The sequence below is a fragment of the Schistocerca cancellata genome, chromosome 4 (assembly GCF_023864275.1).
Source record: "Schistocerca cancellata isolate TAMUIC-IGC-003103 chromosome 4, iqSchCanc2.1, whole genome shotgun sequence".
NCBI classification, from domain to species: domain Eukaryota; kingdom Metazoa; phylum Arthropoda; class Insecta; order Orthoptera; family Acrididae; genus Schistocerca; species Schistocerca cancellata.
Window position 1 is genome coordinate 368,547,604 of NC_064629.1, and position 21,523 is coordinate 368,569,126.

The window sequence follows — 21,523 nt, forward strand, 5'->3', positions numbered from 1 at the left end:
CCACACTACTTGTTAATAGCCCTTGAAACTCCAGCAGTTTTGCAAATACTTCAAAAATTTACCACTATCATCTTGATATTTAGATTATTTGGGGCATTTCTTAATGTCCAAGACAAGTATTTGGACCCCTCTGCAACAATGTTTACCCTCACTGAATGCAGAGTTGCCTTTCCTTAAAAACCGTTGTACCCATTTCACACACAGGATCTAGATAGCTTTCTGATAATAAAAAAAGTATTGAAGTTTCAGACAGCACTTCACATGCTTTTTGGTTAAGGGGGATGAGAGTTTTAGCCCAGAGTCTCTGCTTACACCATTTCACCTATATATAGAGTCTGATATACCATTTACAGTCAAGTGGGACAGGCAAATTTAACACTTGTCTCTTCTGAAGAGGAAACAGCATCTGGAGCCAAGTATAATCCCTAATATATTAGGTTGAAAAAATAAATAAATACAAAGCTGCGCACTGTAAAATGAAAACTGTGGAAGGTATCATAATTCCAATGCCAATGGAAGCAGATATGGTCACTGTAAGAGTGCTAAAGCCCCAAACTACCTCCTAGATGGACGTGGGTGCACACATCAAATGTCTGCTGTGCTCAGTCACGTTGGAAATGAGAAATGGAGGCTCCAAAAGAAGAGACAGCGGAAAGTGTGCATGGAATGGAAATTCATCAAAGAATGACACAAGCATACACAAAACAACACACCTATTTGAAGGGTCAAGGCACGGCACAAGCGATTCAAGGAAGGACGGCTTTCACTAACCGATGACACAATCTGCAATGCCAGACAGCATTACTGATACCCCTGTCCAGCACACGGGTGTCCTCATTGTTGAAGACCAGCAAGTTAGCAGTGGCAGCCATTTCCCCAGGGGTCTGATTGAGTGTTGGAATTGCAATAAACATTCAGTGCTCTCTGTGTGCTTATGCCATTCTTTATAGAATTTCTGTTCCCTGTACATTCTGCTGTAAGGAAATGCACTACACCCAACTTCTCTGTTTCCAGCATTACTGAGTGCATAGGACAGCTGATGTGTGCACATGCTCACTCTGTTATCAAATTGGTGTACATCCATGTCTAACAGAGAGTTTGGGGTCTCAACGTCAGTGCTTATAGGGACCACACATTGTTCCATACGCAATGGCATTATGATACATGCACTTGTAGCATCTTTCAGCTGTTCAAAGGAAAACAAAGCAGCTTTCCACTGTGCATGAATTTCAACCAATTCATTCCAAACCTGGAAACAATATTCACAATGCAGTTTTCCTCTAGTTTAGATCAACTAACATATAGTCCATAGTTATACCCAGAAAGGAGATTTAAGAGCACACACTGACAAGTAAAATTTTAGGTCTGTGACAACAGCAAGTAAAAGTGAAACATTATGACACAAAGTACAATAAAATGCAGATTTTTTTTAAAGAATACTTTAACTATGATTTATCCCATTAATAAAAATTAAAAAAAAAAACTAAAAAGGAGCAAATCCTCAGTTAAAATATAAATAATGCACTGATTTCAGAATGCAGTTTTGATTACAGAACCTTCTGTCACTCAGTGGTTCACAATTATTCTGGGCCTCTTCAGAAGCCAGTGCAGCAAACTGCTTGCAAATCTGTGGTGAGGTGAACCACTAAGCTATGATTACCATCACTAACAAATACAGCTACGCACCCCGTAAGGCTGGAGAGGTGGGAGGGCAGCATACTGACTGTAGTGTCACAAAGTTGGGGACACAAGCTAGAGGTTCTCCCTCCAACGGATATATCTAATTGCAAGAAGATGACCATCACAACAGATTCTGAGCAATGAACACCCAACACATAAGGTCTGTTCAAAAAATTCTGGAATTTCGTCCACACAATTTTTCTATGCCTACCTTTTACTTATTGTGCATGGTCTCCTTAAAATACTCTTCTCCACAACTGATACACTGCTCCCACCCCATTTCACTCGCTGAAAATTTTCTTTTGCCAAGACTATTGTTGCAAAGTGCCATCTTTTCAATGGGCTTTTCAACTTTTGGAAAAAAAAAAAAAAATCCGCAGGGTCTAGGTCTGGAGAATACAGAGACTGAGGCAGCACATTGATTTCGTTTTTTGTGCAATAGTCATGCACCAACAGGGATGAATGTGTGGGTGCATTATCATGATGCAAGAGCCATGAACTGTCTTGCCACATTTCAGGCCATTTCCTTCTGACATTTTCTCGCGGGCGTCGCAACACTTCCCAATAGTACCATCGATTAACAGTTTGTCCCTGTGGCACAAATTCATGATGAACTAATCCCTCACAGTCAAAGAAAATTATCAACATAGCTTTGACATTTGACCTGACCTGATGAGCTTTTTTTGGTCTTGAAGAACCTTTTCTGACCCACTGTGAAGACTGAACCTTGGTCTCAACATCATAGCAGTACACACACGTCTCATCACGAGTTATGGTTTTCTTAAGGAACATTTCGTTCTCATTTGCATGATCCAAAAGCTCTTCACAGATTGTGAGGTGGCGGTATTTCTGGTCTTGAATCATGAGCCGTGGGACGAACTTGGCAGCAAATTGATGCATTCCAAGATGCTATGTCAGAATTTCATGATCTGACCCAACTGAAATGTTACTTTCTTCTGCAATGTCCTGGACAGACAGTCTTTGACTGGCACACACAATTTCGTTGACATTCCTGACATGAGCATCATCAGTACACATTGAAGGGCGTCCTGAACAAGGGTCATCTTTAACGTCCATCCAGCAATTTTTAAACTGTGTTAACCATTCCTAACATTGAGTCAGCTTAAACACTCATCACTGTAGGCTTCCTGCATCATTTGTTGTGTCTCTGTAAAGTTCTTATTGAGTTTCACGTAAAATTTAAGGCAGACATGTCACTTCTCTAACTCTGCCATCTCAAAATTCACTAACTGTGCGACAACATTCTACTGAATACAGCACTGAACAATAACTAACAGACAAGCAACAATGAAACTTCTGGCAGTTACACATTAAACATAGCGAATGTTTCGGAATTTTCTGAACAGACCTCATATAATCCAAATCCAACTAATCGCTCTTGAAAGTCGAAGTGTTAAGACATCCGTGGTTGCTTTCCCTTTACTATAACCCTACTGTAGTACACCATGACATGATATATTAATATGAATTGGTCTTAGGGGAAAATCAATGTGTGTAGTGGAGAAAAATGGAACACTGTAAAGGTGATGGCATAAAGAGTGAAACTGAAGGGTGCAAATGAGTACAACGTGTCACTTGTAAGGTGTACTCAAAAATTAAAAATGAAGATGCATTTAACAGTATGTATTCCATTAGACAGAAAGAACTGCTATAAGCTCCTTAAAAAAACTGAACATGATGCAGATTGGTACAACGAAGTCTTAGAGAAGTAAAAATAATATTATAATTAGTAGTTATTACTACAGATAGTTACAGTTCATTTATTTGAATACATAACATATTGGTGTACAGTACTTTCACCTTTGCCTTATAGTGGTATCTCATATCTGGTGTGAACTGTTATATTGGCTTTTCCATGGTTTCCCTAAGTCATTATGAGTGACTGCTGGCACGCTAACTTTGAAAAGGCAACAGCTTACTTCCTGTATCATATCTATTGAATCTTCACAGGGAGTCCCACAATCACAGGAAATGATTTTTACCAGGGTAAATAAACAAAGGCTGCACACCAGGAAAAAATTAAGGAGGTGCAACGAAGTGGCAGCAAATGCCAGGGCTCTTGTTTACAGTGTATAGTGCTGATCTAAACACATTTTGACCCTCCTGAAGATGAATGTTAAATACCCTTAAGTGGTAAAGGATAATAAAGTTGAATTTCATAACTCAAGTGATGACTGGTTGCTATAAGAATTTATATCAGAAACTATCGGAAATGAATTTCTTAGTTTATCTCTCAGGATGCCTTTCTGCCATCCTAATTTCACAAGCTGACAATACAGTCAAGTTGTACTGATATCTCAACCTGCCTGATGGGACTGAGCAAGTTTTACTAACAATTTCACAATGTGCTAATGAGCAATAACCATCCAGAACACCCAGCCCAGTAACAGTGCTTTCCCTGTAAAATGCCAAATAATTCACAAAGACTGACTGAGAAGCAGTTTTATACATGGACTCCCCCTGTCCCCAAGAGTGTGATCACACATAGTAGGGCCTTTACAAAATGCCTGTGGAATGTTAACAGCTATTTGTGTCCAGTCAGCTATCTGTTTTTGAGTGTTTGATGTTGCTATCTGTATCTCATGAAAACTAGCTTAGAAAACATGTACAGTAGTTCCTGAATTCATTCCTTGTAAACACACAAAAACAATGAAGTTTAATAAAAGACAATAGACTTCTCCAATTGTAGAAGACCTGCCTTGAGTCATTAACAACTACACCATATGAGCAGTATGTGCTTCCCTCAGAAGTTAGAGGACTAATGAGCTGAAAAAGACAGAAAGCAGCAAAATAACTATTATATCATTTGTAAATGGTTTACCTATAGTTGAACCAGCTTTATTCACTGATGAAATTATAACAAAACCAAAGCCTTCATTTTCTCGTCTTGTAACAGTGACATCGTATGGGTACCCAGCTTCCGGTCTGGAATGAGCAGCAACATCTGAAATTGAAAATAAACTTAATTATGAGTACACTATGAATAAGTAATCCACCAGACAGAGATTAACTGTTTACTAAATTAAAATGACAAAAAGAAAGAAGGAAAGAAGATTAGAGTTTAATGTCCCATTGACATTGAGGTCATTAGAGAAGAAGCATGGGGAAGGAAATTGATCATGCCCTTTCAAAGGAACCATCTCAGCATTTGCCTGGAGCAACTTGCCTAAATCATGGAAAACATAAATCCACATGGCTGGACACAGATTTGAACTGTCATCCTCCTGAATGCAATTCCACTGTGTAACCTTGAGGCGTAGCGGCCTTGAGGCGGTTAAGTGGGAGATGTGTGTCAGAGCTGGATAGTGACAGATGGTGACACGAGACTGGATGCACATGTATTTTATGTATCAGCCGATAGAGGACAGTATTAGATAGGGGACTGTGATTTAGTTTCGATTGTGCCCACTAGAGTGCACTAAAGTAATAGAATGTTTTTCATAAACTGTTCTAATATCTTCATAAAGTATTATTATGTCTTTTTGTGTATGTAAAATGTTATAAATGGGTTTTAGCAGTATGAATGATGCGCGAGTGTGGTTTAAGATTAATATGAAGATAATTGTTTAACGAGTTATGAAGTGGGATTTAGTGTGGGAACATTTTGAAGAAGTATGGATGTGGACAAAGAGGATTTTTGTAGAATAGATTTGTCAAGTAAGTTCATGGTAAAGGAAAAGTTAATTCAGGTATAAATAACAATAGTAAATAACTTTATGCATAAACAAAACTTCAGCATATTAGATAATTACATCAGTAAAAAGTGCAGTCGTTAGGTTTATTATTTTACGATTGCTTATTGATGAAAAGCGTGGACTGACACAGGAGAATGTTGTTTTGCTATTGCTGTTGAATAAACTGACCAATGGTAAAGCAATATTCTTCGCGCGCCTTTCTCTGCTGGTAGAGAAGACTTAGAGTATTCTAGAGAAGAGTTGGAGCCTAGCCATGAAACAGTTCGGACGTGTGTAGTAGTAGTTCTGATGGAAATGATAAGTTGCCGGATCTAGCAGTGTTTAATACATCAAAAGTGTTGTAAGGTGATGGCATAATTATTCCGATGGGTGTATAGAAATTTTGGAATTTTTAAGTGAATTTTGTGACGAGAAAAGACAAATTCCGCATGGCGTATTGCGCAGGTTGGTGACTAAAAACTGTGACTGCATTAGGTACTGACAGACTTAAAATTTGGCGAGCATTCTCCATCAAAAACAATCTGTATTTTTGTAGCTACTACATTTTCGGGAAATGCAGCACCATAAACTTGCTAATGTGAGTGAAAGGGATTGTGAGTGACTGTGTTAAGACTAGCTCGGGCTTGGCAGTGATACCTGTTCACCTACGTTTCAGAATATATTAATTAAGGACAAAATTTCCAACCTTTCATTTCATGTGAAAACTTTCTCCCGAAACATAGATTAGTGACTTTAATTGCAGCCTGGTTCATGTCAAAGTATGGTAGGTTTCACTCGGCTTCCCTACTGATGATCTGCTGAGACAATGTTCACAGGTAGGTGCAGGTTCATCGTAAAGGGACGGAAGGAACCGCGCTGCCGCAACCTCACTTGGCAAAATGACAAAAACACCTCATAACTAGTCACTAAGAGGTGACTGTTTTTGGACTGCTATTGTCGCTTTAAGAGTTTAACATACAGTCATGGACTTATCCATCAAACATTACTGATGTGTAAAATAAATTGTTTATAACAAAACTCTGAAACATGTTTTTAAAATTTAGAAAGATTTAGAGTTTGTTTTAGTGTGTGAAACTCCGTTTATCAATACTGAATACGTAGTAAATGAATATATAATATTAAAGAACAATTAAAGTAAACACTTTGGAAATCTTCTATGACTTATATTTTTAGTTTTTGTACAAAAAGGAAAACAATGGACTACTCTGAAGCTTCTTGCACTGCATATTCCCACTCTCACATTGTACTTGTGTATAGCATATGTACAGTAGTATACAAATATTATCCCATCATAACCACAAGCATGTTCAAATTCAACAGCAGGGTCTTCATTGAAGTACAAAACTTAGGAATGACAGCATTTATATTATGGACACCAATGTACAGACATGTCTGTACCCTCCTGGATGGAGGGTCCTGTTATTTATAAGAATACTGAATATTCCAGAATATGCAAATATTACAAACACAAGTAGTTTGAGAACCTTCTAGAAATGATAAATATTAAATAAGAAATATTTGCTAGTGATTTGATTTGAACTGGGAACCCACAGTACAGCACCCAGTAACATTAACTGCTACACTAACATTACATACAGCACAGCTCACAGCAAAATCTTTTTTAATTTAAATTTAGTACATAATTCAGTCAGTTGTTCAAAAATATTGACATTCTAGTAATTCATTCTTAGAAGTAGAAAAATTTCTGGAGACTCTACTGTATTGAAGCATGTGTCAAAAGAGATTTGCTTGAAGATTGTAACAGCTTCCAGTCACACTGAAGGCGATGAAAAAATTAAAAAGTTTGAAAAGCAGGCTTTACTTCAAAAATCAAGACTTTCTGCTCAAATTTTTGTTCCTTGTTTTAAGACAAAACACACACACACACACACACACACACACACACACACACACACACACACACACACACACAATGACAACAGCAACTTACACTTCTAGGTGGAAATAGACACGTAGTCCACAATGAAACTCCTGTTAGGTTTAATATTGAATACACTGCACATTCATGGGGAAACCTTTCATTTAGCAAACAATGGTTTGTGAATGAAGGGTAATTAGGCTTTAGGATGCCACCAGTGGCAGTAAATGCAGTCCTTACACACAGCTCAGTGATGTAAACATTAATTATTCGCATCTTAATGTGGCTTCAAAATTATGGATGTGATGTAAGAGACTACTTTGATGTAGAATTTGGGTAACAACTGATTGGTTGATATGGTCCAGTTCCATGGACAGCTCAGTCACCTGATACAATACCCGTGGATTGTTACTTCGGTGACCATGTTAAGATTTTAGGTTATGGGCCTAAAGTCAGCACTCACATGAAGGTAGTTTTTAGGACTGCAACAAGTGATACACCAATCTACTGAGATACTAGAGTACCTGTGTCAGCCCATGATGTGTCACCCAACAGTTTGTTGCGATTATGGCAATCAACAATTTGAACAGGTACTTTAAAGTAGGCCTGTTCACCATGTGACCGTGCAAGCTGGCTCACGCTCACACTTCAGGAGAAAGTGGCTGGCTCACAGTGAGTAATAGTAGTGGAAGGGCAAGGGAGAAGAGGGGAAAAGGAATTGGAACAAGGCAGCTCAGCATGAGAAACTCTTTTCAACATATCTACTCTAGGACTGCTAATGTTAGTTGAATAGAAATGTATCGCTGTACTGTGGCTAATTAATGGCCTTTGTGGGAAATTGATTGCCTAAGACTGCTGCCTTGATGAGAAATGAAACTTACATGTCTTTTAATTGATGAGCCAAAGAACATAGGGCAACTAAGTACGAAACATGATACTTTGTACGACTGATGCAGCCTTAGCATGAACATAAGTTTAAATTGACTTCAACTCGTGTGACTATTTTACTCACATGTTAAATATAAAAACACTGCATGTCAATGAATTCTACTTATTTTGCTTTGCACTAAAGCATTAGTATCTGGTACCACTTTCTGAGTACTGCTAATTCAAAGATGAGCTTTTAAGTTGTTGCCTATGAGTAAGCTTCTGTGGGTAGATTTCGTTCTCTTCATTGTTGAAAAAAGTTGCTCGAACAAGTATGTATGCCCAAACATCGACATAACTGTAGCTGCAGACTGTCATAGAAATTTATGAGAGCAAAATATTTATACAAGGCTACAGGACATGTTTTATTATGGAATTTATCATGCAACTTCCTGTCATACTGTAGGTCTTTAAGTTATAACTGTAGCTAGCCATCCTGCAATGACCTTCGCAAAGTTCCTAACCCAGTCACAATGCAGACCTTTGCCTTTTGTGTGCAAGGGCTCTTGGAGAGCACATGCCCGCAAAAGGCAAGGGCCTGAGTTCGAGTCTCAGTCTGGCATACAGTTTTAATCTGCCAGGAAGTTTCATATCAGTGCACACTCCACTGCAGAGTGAAAATTTAATTCAGCACACAGTTAGCAAAAAAATGGCTCTGAGCACTATGCGACTTAACTTCTGAGGTCATCAGTTGCCTAGAACTTAGAACTAATTAAACCTAACTAACCTCAGGACGTCACACACATCCACGCCCGAGGCAGGATTCGAACCTGCGACTGTAGCGGGTGCTCGGCTCCAGACTGTAGCACCTAGAACCGCACGGCCACTCCAGCCGGCCACAGTTTGCACTTCCCCTGCACTACATAGTGACATTTGACCAGTGCATCCTACCACGAGTGCTCACTACCCAAGCAGCAAGTGAGCATGAGCACCTGTACTCACCTAGCCACCTCTGGAACAGGTCTGTTTTAACGAAACTATGAGTTCTAAGTTAGAAAAGTGATGAGACTGGCAACACTGTGCATGAATGACAATGCTGTTTGCCTCCCCACAAACAGGGCAGTTAAGTAAAATTGTACCTTTGACTCGGTACCAGTTTTAACATCCTTACTGCAAGTTTTACCCACCTTGTGAAGGTATTCTCCTGCGTATCCCCAAAACAACTCTGCCATTTGCAGCTGCCTTCCCCATAAGCTGTACAACATGATGATGTGATGTACTCAACACAGACTGTGAATCGACACTCACTATCTCATCTCCAGTACACAGCCGTCCGTCGAGATCAGCTGCACCACCAGGAACTATGTGGCCTATTGACACCTGCAAAATTGTCAAAAACTCTTGTAATTATTAATATACAGAATTTAACACATTTCTAATCACCACAAATATCAGAATGCAATCCAATATTTTTCATTGACAAACTGTTATTAAGATGTAATGATATCTTTCACTTTCGGTCTTCAGAAACTATTTTTTATCATTTGTATTATTTTTAAAGTAAAAAAAAAATAAAAATAAAGAAGTAACAAACTCCTTAGAGGCCTTACTAGTATTAAGAATGCAGCCTGCCACATGAGATATTAACATTCAATAAGTTCAAAAATAGAGACAACTGCAACTTTAACGTAAAATTTAAGAATATAATGAATTGCTGGGAGGGTATAACCAAAATTCCTCTATATAAAAACTTTTGCACATACATTGAAGAGCATCTGACCAAAATATTTCCCATGTTATAAAAACAGTGCTCATTGCTTTGAGGTTTGATCGTTAGTTTCATGTTCCAGTGATCATTTGCACGATAACATCACAAATTAAATTGTAAATATGGCTACATGCTGAACATTTATAAGGTTTTTTCATTTTTTTAAAAATATATACAGATGTGAATAAGTAATTTCTTGCCATCACTTTTTACACATTATAATAATAGAAATTCTTCAACAGAATAGAATGAATTGTCAAAGAGAAACTTTTTCAGTTTTTTTTTTTTTTTTTTCAAATTTTGCTTTGCTGTCTGTTGTACTCTGGACAGGTCAGTATATTTCAGGAACATTATTGCTCACAAAGCATTGCCTCGTAACTGCTGCTGCTATGACAGGTGAACTGTCATACTGATATAATAAATAATCATCTCCAAACTGTTCCTTTACCGTGTACAGTACACAACGCTGTAAAATGCATTTATATTCTTGCATACTTAGTGTTCTCTTAATTTCAATAGGAGGACCACACATTAACCATGAAAAACATCCCCTTACAGTAACACCACCCCTTCCCTATTTCATTCCCTATTTCACTGTTGGCACTACACATGATGGCATGTAACATTTTGTAGCCATCTGGAAAACCCAAACCTTTCCATCGGATTGCCAGACAGTATAGTGTGATTCATCTTTCCAAATTACTCATTTCCAGTCACCCACTGTCCAGTGGTGTTGCTCTTTAAACCACCTCAAACGTCGCTTAGCATACAGAAATATGTGGTTTATGACGAGATGCTTGGCCGCTGTAACTCATTCTTTTTAACTTCCTATGCACAGTCAATGTGCTAGCTGGACTGCTGGCAGCACTTTGATACTTATGAGTGATTACTGCAGCTGATTTCTTGTGAATTTCTACAACCATCCTCCACATGCTCAACAGCTCCTGTCTGTCAGTACATGAGGCCTGCCTGGTCTTAGTTTGGGTGTGGCTGTTCCTTCACATTTCCATTTCATGATCAGGTCACCAATAGTCAACCTGGACAGTTTTGGAATGGTTGAAATATCCCTGATGATTTTCTGCTCAGGTGACATCCCGTAACTAGTTCATGTTCAAAATCCACTAAGCTCTCCTAACAGACCCATTCTGCTGTTACTGCTTCCCTACTGACATCACAATACACTCTGCCTCCTTTTATACTGGCAAGTCTGAATCTCATGACATCTATCAGTTAATTCTGCATTACATAGGGGTACCCAGATAATTTTGATTTCCAAATTTATACAAAGACTGGATTTTTCATAGGTCACTGTAGATAAAATTGCAGCTGCAAAGTGAGTTAATCTTGTCAATTATGGATCATAACAGGTGGCATTATACTTCAATTAAAATTACTTTTTGAGTGACATTTCGGTGAGTTGAGTGGTTGGGGCCAGGCATCAGCCAATCACAGCTGTTTCTCAAGCTCCACGTGCTTGCTGTTTTGCCTACTCTGCCTGCACAAGCCTTTCCAGGTGATGTGGACGTGCTTGCAAGTTTGGGAGAAGGCGAAGTATGGCTGGCAGCAAGGGTGAAAGAGGTGGGGAAGCAGTGCCCAGTATGCAGTGATATTCGTGTTGTGCCACTATCAAAATATTTTTATGCAGGTAAAGCAAAAGTATGTCTGCTGCTGAGGTTAGTCTTTGGTAAAGTTTTAGTTTCTGCACAAAACATTGAAAAGCATGATGTAAGGTTAACAAAACTTTATTACATGAACATGCATAAACTATTTGGTTATAACCTTGGATTCTTTTGCACCTTAAAGTCTAACATTGTAGCTTTAGTGGACATAGTTATTATGATATTTTGAAATTAAGAAACCTGCAGCACTTAAGTAGGAGAAGTTGCAGGAAGAAATGTGGTTGCTTTACATTCAGTAGATTTTTAGGTCATATATTACTATATATGTAATGCAGCCATCAAACCAAAATTGTTTTCAACAGTGGAAGGAGAGCCATATCTCACTGCACTGTGGAGTAAATACAGTTTTTATACTCACTGTACACCACTGCGCACCACATCAAAGTTGACCCTGTACACTACGCAGAATTCATGTTTCGTGTTTCTATTTCTTATGGAATTTATAACATCAGTCACATTCAAAATCTAAGTTGACATTACAGCTTAAGTTTACTTTAACAAGATTAAATGAAATAGAATTGTCTATTTGACACATTAGTATACAAGCAAAGGACTGATCTATTAATGGAAATGTTTTGAGTTCAAAGACACAGTCAAGCTTATTTTAAGCTTACTGTTATTTTTTTGCTACAAAAACAATGTTCTCATTGTTATGTGGTCATAAAATTAATAGCTCTTATTTTAGTTAGTACAGTACTTTTATCAATGTACTACAATGTTTTGTTATTTTATTTTTACACCCATAAATGTAAAAAGTTGGGAATTTACATAAATTATAATTCCTAAGTTTTAGTCGTTGATTGATGCATTAGAATGCATGAAGATTTGTCTCATACTAAATACATATAGAACTGGAATCCGTCAATTTTTCTGTACCTCCTTTTGACATCAAAGAACCATAAAAAACAACTTGAGTAAACCTTCAGTAATAGTCATCATCTGACTATCCTTGGGGGAGGGCAAACAAAAACATTACCATACCAGACGACAGTAGAAAGGGTGAATTAATGAACATTGTGGCTCAGAATAAACCCCTTTACATCATATCACTGCCATTTCAATTCCATTACACTCATATGGGCTCAACTTAAGGGTTACGTAGCAAGGACCAACAAAAAATGGGTGCTGGTGAAAGTGGAAAGATTGACAAAGGATGTTACAAACCAAACTTTGTCATCAGATTGGCATAATGTTGTGAGAGACACAAAAAAAGTAATAATGAAAGCATGGGATAATGAATGTGTTGTGGAAAGTAACATAGAACAACTCATTATTTCGTTAAATTCTGACAGTAGCTGTAACGACTACACAGAAGATAGTGAAAGCAATTCAGGTATAACTAGAGTGCATCCATTAGTAGTATGGCATGTTAACAAACGTTCAGTTGCGTTCAATTCTTAAAATTTTCTCTGCTTATTTAGATAATTTGTTGCTTTGCAACAAGTGTGTGGCTGAATACTCATCTTATTGCTGTAACTTGACTATAACATATGGTTACAGTATCGTAACGCATCGCTGTACCTACAGAAGCAGTAGTCTCCACCACTGCCCTTCCTGCTATCCACCAAGAGGTTATAAGTTAAGTACAGCTACTCACGGAGGTGGGCTGTAATTATCATATGGCAGTGAAACTTGGTAGATATGCTAACATATTAATGCAAACCAATTTACCCTGGAAAACAGTTTTGTCTCAAAGGAACTTACCACCAACCCGGAAAAAATTAGTTCCAATTTTGGCCACCAGGTGCAAATCTGGTTATGTACAGCATCTCGTCAACATCTCCAGTGTTCATATTGAACAAACTGTGTAAGCAGTGGTTTATAATAAAATCATTATGCCTTTCCCACTTGTTTGACCATTTCTGCCTATGTTCTGTTCCTAATTCATTACATATGGAAACATTTATATATGTCTTTCTTGTATTCACAGCACCAGATTTGCACATGGTGGCCAAAATTGGAACTAATTTTTTTGAGCTTAAATTACTTACACATTAAAATATCTAACAAGTTATCCCGCCATACGTTAATAGCAGCCCACACTGGACCTCTGTGAGTAGTTGCACTTTAATTATAACAATCCAGTAGAAAGACATAAGCAACAGTCGGTCAGAAGGCAACTTGTTTCTTTTTTGGTGTGCACTCAGTTATTGACCACATGGGCATGTGGCATGTTGTGTACAAGACAGCAACTGTGCCCCCCCCCCCCCCCCCCCCCCCCCCACTGCTGCCATCTGTCAATCACAAAGTAATTTTAATCAGAGTATACCTTCTACGTATGGACCATAACATCAGACAGACAGACAGAAGTGCAGCAGTCTTTCAGCAATTCAATGGTGGGCAACAACAGCATATGACAGGCCATACTTAAATCACATTACACGTTAATAAAAACCAAAGATCAGATACACAAGGCTTTATTTCTTCTTATTAAAAGGGGATAATCCAGACTGGTGGTATTATCCTGGCATGGTAACATTTACATTGGATCAGTAACATTCTGTTACAAATCTGTATGTAATGCAGAGCAATATTCCTCTCCCAACCTTGCTTCCAAATTGTGTGACAGTAGAGCAGTTAAAACTCCACATTTCCTTGGCCTTCTATTTCACATGACCACAACGCTATGATGCACTTCTGTAAATATATCAAGAAGGATGCAAAATTTTTTGAACCACCTTCAATCAACTTCCATGCATTGTATGCAGTGACGGTGTGACCATTAATCAGCATAGCTTCCCAAAACACCTTTGATGTTATTCAAGTTGATGCCACAGTATGGTCCGCCATAAACAGGGCAGATATTTGCAGACATACTGAACTATACAACTGTCAAACCTCTTTACACAAAAGGTAGTAAGACATGTTAGTAATTACTGAGCAGTCTCCCTACTTATCTCCTTCTCAAAGCTACTGAAAAAAACTATGTATGCAAGAACCGTAACAAACCTTTCTCAAAATAAAATGCTTAGTCAGTCTCAATTTGGATTTCAAAAGCGTCTCTCCACAGAAAATGCTATTTTTCAAGTTACATACCAGATTACACAAAACCTGAATGAAAAAATATTGTCAACTGGTGTCTTCTGAAACTTGTCAAAAGTACCAGACTGTGCAGTTAACAGTATTCACCTACAGATGCTCTTAAAAGACCTTGTTAGTAACAGGTTTTAATCATGTCTGACTAAACTGATGCAGAGTGCTACATTAAGAAACTCAAAGAATTCACACAATGAAACATCATCTTCAGAATGGGGAATAATCAGTACCGGTTTAGCCTAGGGATTGATTAGGTTAAACTCTGGTTCTTATTATAATAAATCATCTTTCATTGTATATCCAAGATGCAGAAACAGTTCCCTTTGCTGATAATGTAAGTATTATTATGAAGCCTAAAACAGTAGTTTCAACACTTGAAAATCTAAATAATACTGTTTCAAAAATGAATAACTGGTTCTCTGCAAATTGACTGTCACTGAATATAATTAAAACATAGAACATGTAATTCAGTACTGAACAAGGCCTGACCACACCATTATAAATAAAGCATGAGGGTAAATCAATAAATTAAACACAATATTCTGAATTCTTAGGGGTTTATATTGATAATTATATTGATAAAAACCTGAACTGGGAGGCACATGTTACAGATCATTGTAAATGTTTTAGCTCTGCATGTTTTGTGTTACGGATAGTATCAGATTTTGTAGATGAAAATGTAAAATAGTTGATTTACTTTTCCTATTTTCATTCACTAATGTCTTATGGCATCATATTCTGGAGTAGCTTGTCACTGAGGAGAGAGTATTTGTTGCACAGAAGCATGCAATAAAGATAATGTGTAGTGTCCACTCTACAACCTATAGAACACAGCTCTTTGGACAGGTGGGCATACGGGCAATAGCCTCACAGAACATTTACTCCCTAGGGTCTAGAAAAATTTCTGCTACCAGTCACAATAAAAGATTATTTATTCGTCACACAAGTGGTTTCGGGCTTGCCTCAGGTGTTTATACATTCATGTACATGTTTATATTGCTGGAGATCAATACAGACCAAGCATCATTATTATAATTACACTGTGGTGGCATTTTTTCCATTTAGTTGCACATTTGTAATCATATTCACATTCATGTTCCAGTTTTATAAAATTTAGCAGCATATTTCACTCTTGCGACATGCACTCGTGACATACACTGCATGGAAACACAGTGTATATCATGAGTGCACACTGCAACAGTGAAATATGCTGCTAAATTTTATAAAACTGGAACATGGATGTGAATATGATAACAAATCTGCAACTAAATGGAAAAACTGTCACCACAGAATAATTATAACAATAATGCTTCATCTTTATTGATCTCCAGCAATATAAACACGTGCATGACTGTATAAATAAACACCTGAGGATGGGCACAAGCCCGAAACCGGTCATGTGACGAATAAATAATCTTTTACTGTGACTGGTAGTGGAAATTTTTCCACACATTATAAAGAAACAGCTACAGAGTTCGACATCATCCACTATGGATAAAATCCATTTTATATTTACTCCATTATTAAGTTTGCTGTCAACAATCAATCACAGTTTGAAAACAGTAGCATTCATAAATATAATTCTAGTTGAAGAGATGATTTACACTATCAATCACTCAGCCTTTGTGTGGCATAGGAAGGAGTAAGGTACTTGGCCATAAAAATCTTTGCCCACCTACCAGTGATACAAAAGACTTCATGGTCGCTTAAGAAACCATGGAAATGGTCAGTATGTTGCTACATATTCCTTTAAGAACATGTGTTATAAGTGTAAAACTGATTCATTCCATATCAGGTAGTTAAAATTATCCACGCAACACGAAAATAACTAATAGGGTGATGTAGCGTGTTACATGTTACTACAAAGGTATGGGTAATTCAGTTGCACACCAGCATATATTAGCAAAATGGGAAAGCAGGAAACTTGCTTAGTTGTTGCACATTACACTATATTTATACCTGAGAGCCTTCTTCTGTACCGCCAACAATTCTGAATCCAAAACCAGTTTCTTGGCGAACTAAAGTCACCAGTGTTTCCACCCATTCCATATCTGGACCAGCTGGATAGATTCGAACTCCTTGTCCTAAACCTACCCATCTTAAGTCTCTTGGGTATCTAAAGAAGAAAATAAAGAAAATTATCCTAATAACAGCACACATGGCCTTTGAATGTAACAATGCATTTATGTTTACTGTCTAATGTAATTTTGCAAAATTTTAGTTAAAAATGTATAAAACATATGAAACACTTAAACAAGTCCAGGAACTGTATTTGCTTTCATTAAAAATTTAAAATAATTCTGAAGACACAACACTGAGTTTGGCAAGGTATACACACCAAAGATACATAAATAATATAATTATTTTAACATTCATAATCTTCCTTTTCAAATAAATTAAATGTATTCGTAGTTGCAAAATGAACAAATTTCAGCTGTAGAATAGAATGATGCCAATGAAAATTCATACCGGACCGGGACTTGAACCTGGACTTCCCGCTTATTGTGACTGGTGGCCTTACTATTTTGCTATCCATGGCCAGATCCAAATTTTTGTATGTTGTCAATCATGCGTCTACAACCTGTACTCGTACATTCATTGTATATATTCCCATACAGGTGAGATATTTTACTTGAAAGTCGCTTAACCCGTGCAGCAGATAAATACAATATTTCTGTGCCTGTTTTATTCTGAATTAGGATATAAAGTTCCTTTGGACCTGTCATCATTCCATTCTACAGCTGAGGGTTGTTCATATTCGCAGTTATGAATACATTTAATGTTTTTCATAAAGGCTATAGTCACCACCTTGCATCATAATTCAGAACAACATAGGCACTGCATATTCGTCTTCAGACTTATAGAAAAATAAAAAAAAAACAGTAAATATACAAAATTTATATCAGAAATAGTGTCACTATAAAATTTAAATATCTACATAAACAGTGTAAGCTGGAGAAATGGTGATCTTTTCCATATTCTGTAACTCAAATTTCAGTCACACAGGTGGCTACAGGCATTTTATTGACCTATGTGCAAGCACCTCCACACTTGTCATGAAAACAAATCTGCTAATGATACGGTTCAAGAAAATGTTGTTGCAGGTAATACATTTAAAAGCAGCTACATGTAAAGATGTGAAAAAAGCAAGAGATGTCAACATTTTACTGTAAATTACATCTATGTTCTGGGTAAAATGAATGTCGATGCTAAGACAAGTCCACGAATACTCTATCAATTAATATGCACACACAAGGCCAGGGAAAAACTGTCTGGATCTCCCAGATGGTAATATTCATCTTTCAGTAATGAATACTGCTGTAATCAACATTTATCAATATCTGGAAAAGCACAATCCCTGCCCAAGAATTCAATACACTGTAATGGAAATCATCATAGTACTTTTAATTATGTTACATCATCTTAGAAATCTAATAAATAGCTAAGAAATTAAACACACACACAACATTTTACATTAAGTAAGATTACGTGGTGAGGGACGAGGTCTATTTTGGTGAAAGGATTTAGGTTGGGCTTAGTGTCCTGAAACTAAGTCTCGTAGGTCAAAGTATCAAGAAGCTGGTAGATACATGTTGCCAGATAATCAGTTAAGTTGCTGTGCTTCATTACAGCACAGTGGGAACTACTGCAGGAAGAAATGCCAGTTCTGAGACTGCAAACAGCTGTTTTTCATCCACCGTTAGATTGACACAATGTGAAAGGACCAAGGGAAGGAAGGCAACGCCAAGTTGGTTGGGCAGATAGGACATTGTGAATGAACAATGGCAGTACCTTGCTGAGCAGAGGTGGTCCACAGACCTTCTGTGCTACGGTTATCTGTTTCTGAGACACTTTGTTAGTGAACAGGGATTAGCAGAATTTGAAAGCTTGAAAGTCTTTGTGCCAGCAGCAGCAGCGGCAGCAGTAAGAGCAGCAGCAACAGTGTAAAAAATAAGATACAGTTTACAAGTTTTTATTTACATGGCTATACAGCTTTCAGTGCCTTTCCTATATGGTAAGCAGTTAACTTTACTTATTAAACCAATGACACAACACTTTTGGTGCAGACATTTTGTTGGGAGCATTATGAACTTACTACAACAAGAACATTAATTACAAACACTTATTGTCAATTACCTTGTAACATTGCTAGGATGTGGCTGTTCATGCTCGAAACTGGTGCTCTCCTTTCTCTTGTTGGCAGGGTCAGATGTGTAAAATGCTGGATGGTGCATGGAAGTCCCAGGTATCAGATGCGACTGCGAACTGTAGCCAGACATTTGCTGAGAATATGCAAAGTCTTTGTGTTGAAGGTATGCACTTGTTGTCTGCACTTCCCCATAACCATAACTGTATCCCTGATCATATTGTCCTCCACTGTACCCATTGTAATATGGGTGTGAAACATAATGTCTCAAGTAGTCAGAAGAGGGCGAGCAGTCATTCTGTACATCACCAACACTAGAACTAAATACCCCTGGAGAGTGAGGTGAATTCTCTGAATAAGAATCCCCACTGTTTTTGTAATCATAATGTCCATGCAGTTTAGCCCACACCTCTCTCTGCTGAATCTGATCAACGTCAATTTCATTCCCAGGACTCCTACTTCGAGAATAATCTCCAGGACGAATTGATCCCGATTCCTGTAGTGTTGTTGAAACAAGGTGATCACTTAAGTTTGTTAAAGGACTCCTAGCAGCTTCATGACGTGGGTCATAATGTTCAGGATATGGGAAAGCAGTTTTATAGTTCTCCTGGAGATAAGGTGTGAGGGGAGATGATGGGCTTTGCACTGAACTGGATAAGTCCACACCATTTTCATCACACTTCCTTTCATTTGTAAACCTGGAATCGTCTACATTGTTGGCACTTGGGTCCACAGCACTTCCGTCAGTCTCTGATGGTGACCACGGTCTTCTATCTGTTGGAGTCTTAGGACGGTTCCTCGTGTCGACAAGAGGCGTTTTTGGTCTGTTTGGAATAACTTCTTTTTGCTGAGTACTGTATAATTCAGCTGTTGGAGTCTTGCTACGGTACATACCTCCTACTGTGTCTTTATATACATTTTTTCTGTTGCCTACAGCATCATCTTTTTTCCTGGACTTGTTTTTCGTTGGAGATCCAGGTCCCCCTCTCTGCACAGTCACTGTTGCCTCTTGATTACGAGCACAGTCTTTAAGCACCTGCACCACTTCTCCGTGGCTCATGTTGCGAAGATTAATACCATTAATATCCACTAAGATATCCCCTTCCATAAGATTTTTACATCTTTGCCTATCGAGAATCTTTTTCACTTTCTGACCATACGCACTATCTGCAATTGTAAAACCAAACCCCATAGCACCTTTTACAATCATTATAGTAATGTATTCTGGTTTTGTAGAGTTCTCATCAAAATCAGCAACACCATCACCAGACATATCACTCAGGAGCACATCTGTACTGCTTGGTCTCTGGATATTTTTTATTTTTTCAGAGGAACATAAATCTGGCACAGACTTCACAGAACTATTCACAAGGTCTTCAGAACCATTATGGGTATGAGTTATATCTGAAGAAACATCTAAAAAATTGTAACCTTCATTCTTCAAATTGCCATCTTGATCCATATACACACTGGCGTCAACAGCAAATGTATCTGTAAAATACAAAAACCACTCATATTCATTTAACACCAACTTCCTTGCATGATCATAACATGAATGAAATCTCTCTTACTCTCCCTTCCCCTCAGCATTCTCTTAAAACCCTGTTTACTTAAAACAGAAATGAACTAAAAGTACACAGTATAACCAACTATAAAGAGACAATGAAAGACTTTTTTTCTGTTAATATAATGACTAGTTTTTGAGCATCATATGTATGATTTTTTTCCCTTGTATCTGCCAACTTCAGGCGCAGTTAGCTTTCACTGAAATCTTCATAATTGTTAAAGAAATACAACAAAAATAAAAAAGTGAATAATAACAGTAAAACCAGAGAGCAGAACAAGAGGTAGCATGAAAATTTTCTTCACTTTTTTGTTACATAACATTACATCAATGTTTAAATTAGAATTCTCTTTAATAGTGTCACAACAGATGTCATAATATTTATGTGTTATATCACCTCAAGGACTGTCAGTAGTACCTTTTGAGCAAATTAGGTGGTTCTTGTTGACAAGAACAGTCTACATCTGATAACCTACTCTCTCTCACACTAGTTCTAAGAACTGTTACTGCAAAGTAGCAGTGACACATTGGCTGAACAGAGTGAACAGAACAAGCTCCCCTGCAGAACTGCTACTATTTGAAGCCTAAAATGTGGTATCTTTTTTGTGTATCTACGCTGGTAATGACAAGAATTGCCTAAAAAAATCTTAATATGGAGAGAAAATGAACGTAAAATTAATACATAAAATGATCCTTGATGTAACACTATGAACAAAAAATGAAGCAATATAAAATAAGAACAAAGATGAAATAAGAATTTTTATAACTTTCATAAGTCACATGACACCACAGCTGTGGAACTACAATAAAACAAATATAACCACATTTCATACCTATTCACGATAGAGAGACGAAGTAATGTAACATTGGAAAATATTGACCATCACCAATCATTTTGTACCAGTCAACACTAAAGGGGACGGACTCAAAGTCAAAGCAACAAGGACATCAGCATGGGTATCAATGGTCCTGGCAGTGCTTGTGACTGGACAGGATCACGTGGTCCAATCAATAAGCAACCACCTAGGATAAGCCTGTCCGCTTTATGAAGCTCTAACACATACTTGCGTTTACTGGCACTTACTTCGTGTCTACGCTACCTGGCAGATTTTTGTGATTATGGCTACTACTATTGAAGTGAACCCAATTAGATGTCATGGTTCAGTCCGTGTTACACCCGGTACACT

At 37.6% G+C, this 21,523-nt stretch overlaps 1 protein-coding gene across 2 annotated transcripts in view; it reads right to left on the reverse strand.

The window, feature by feature from the left end:
* Positions 1-21,523, reverse strand: part of LOC126185208 (membrane-associated guanylate kinase, WW and PDZ domain-containing protein 1) — a 392,577-nt gene that overhangs the window by 51,525 nt on the left and 319,529 nt on the right. For both annotated transcript variants that reach the window (XM_049928090.1, XM_049928091.1), the window contains exons 9-12: positions 18,763-20,263; positions 16,585-16,741; positions 9,330-9,522; positions 4,523-4,645 (exon numbers count right to left, since the gene is read on the reverse strand). In XM_049928090.1, coding sequence (XP_049784047.1) covers positions 4,523-4,645; positions 9,330-9,522; positions 16,585-16,741; positions 18,763-20,263 — 1,974 coding nt within the window. The remainder of the gene's footprint in view (positions 1-4,522; positions 4,646-9,329; positions 9,523-16,584; positions 16,742-18,762; positions 20,264-21,523) is intronic.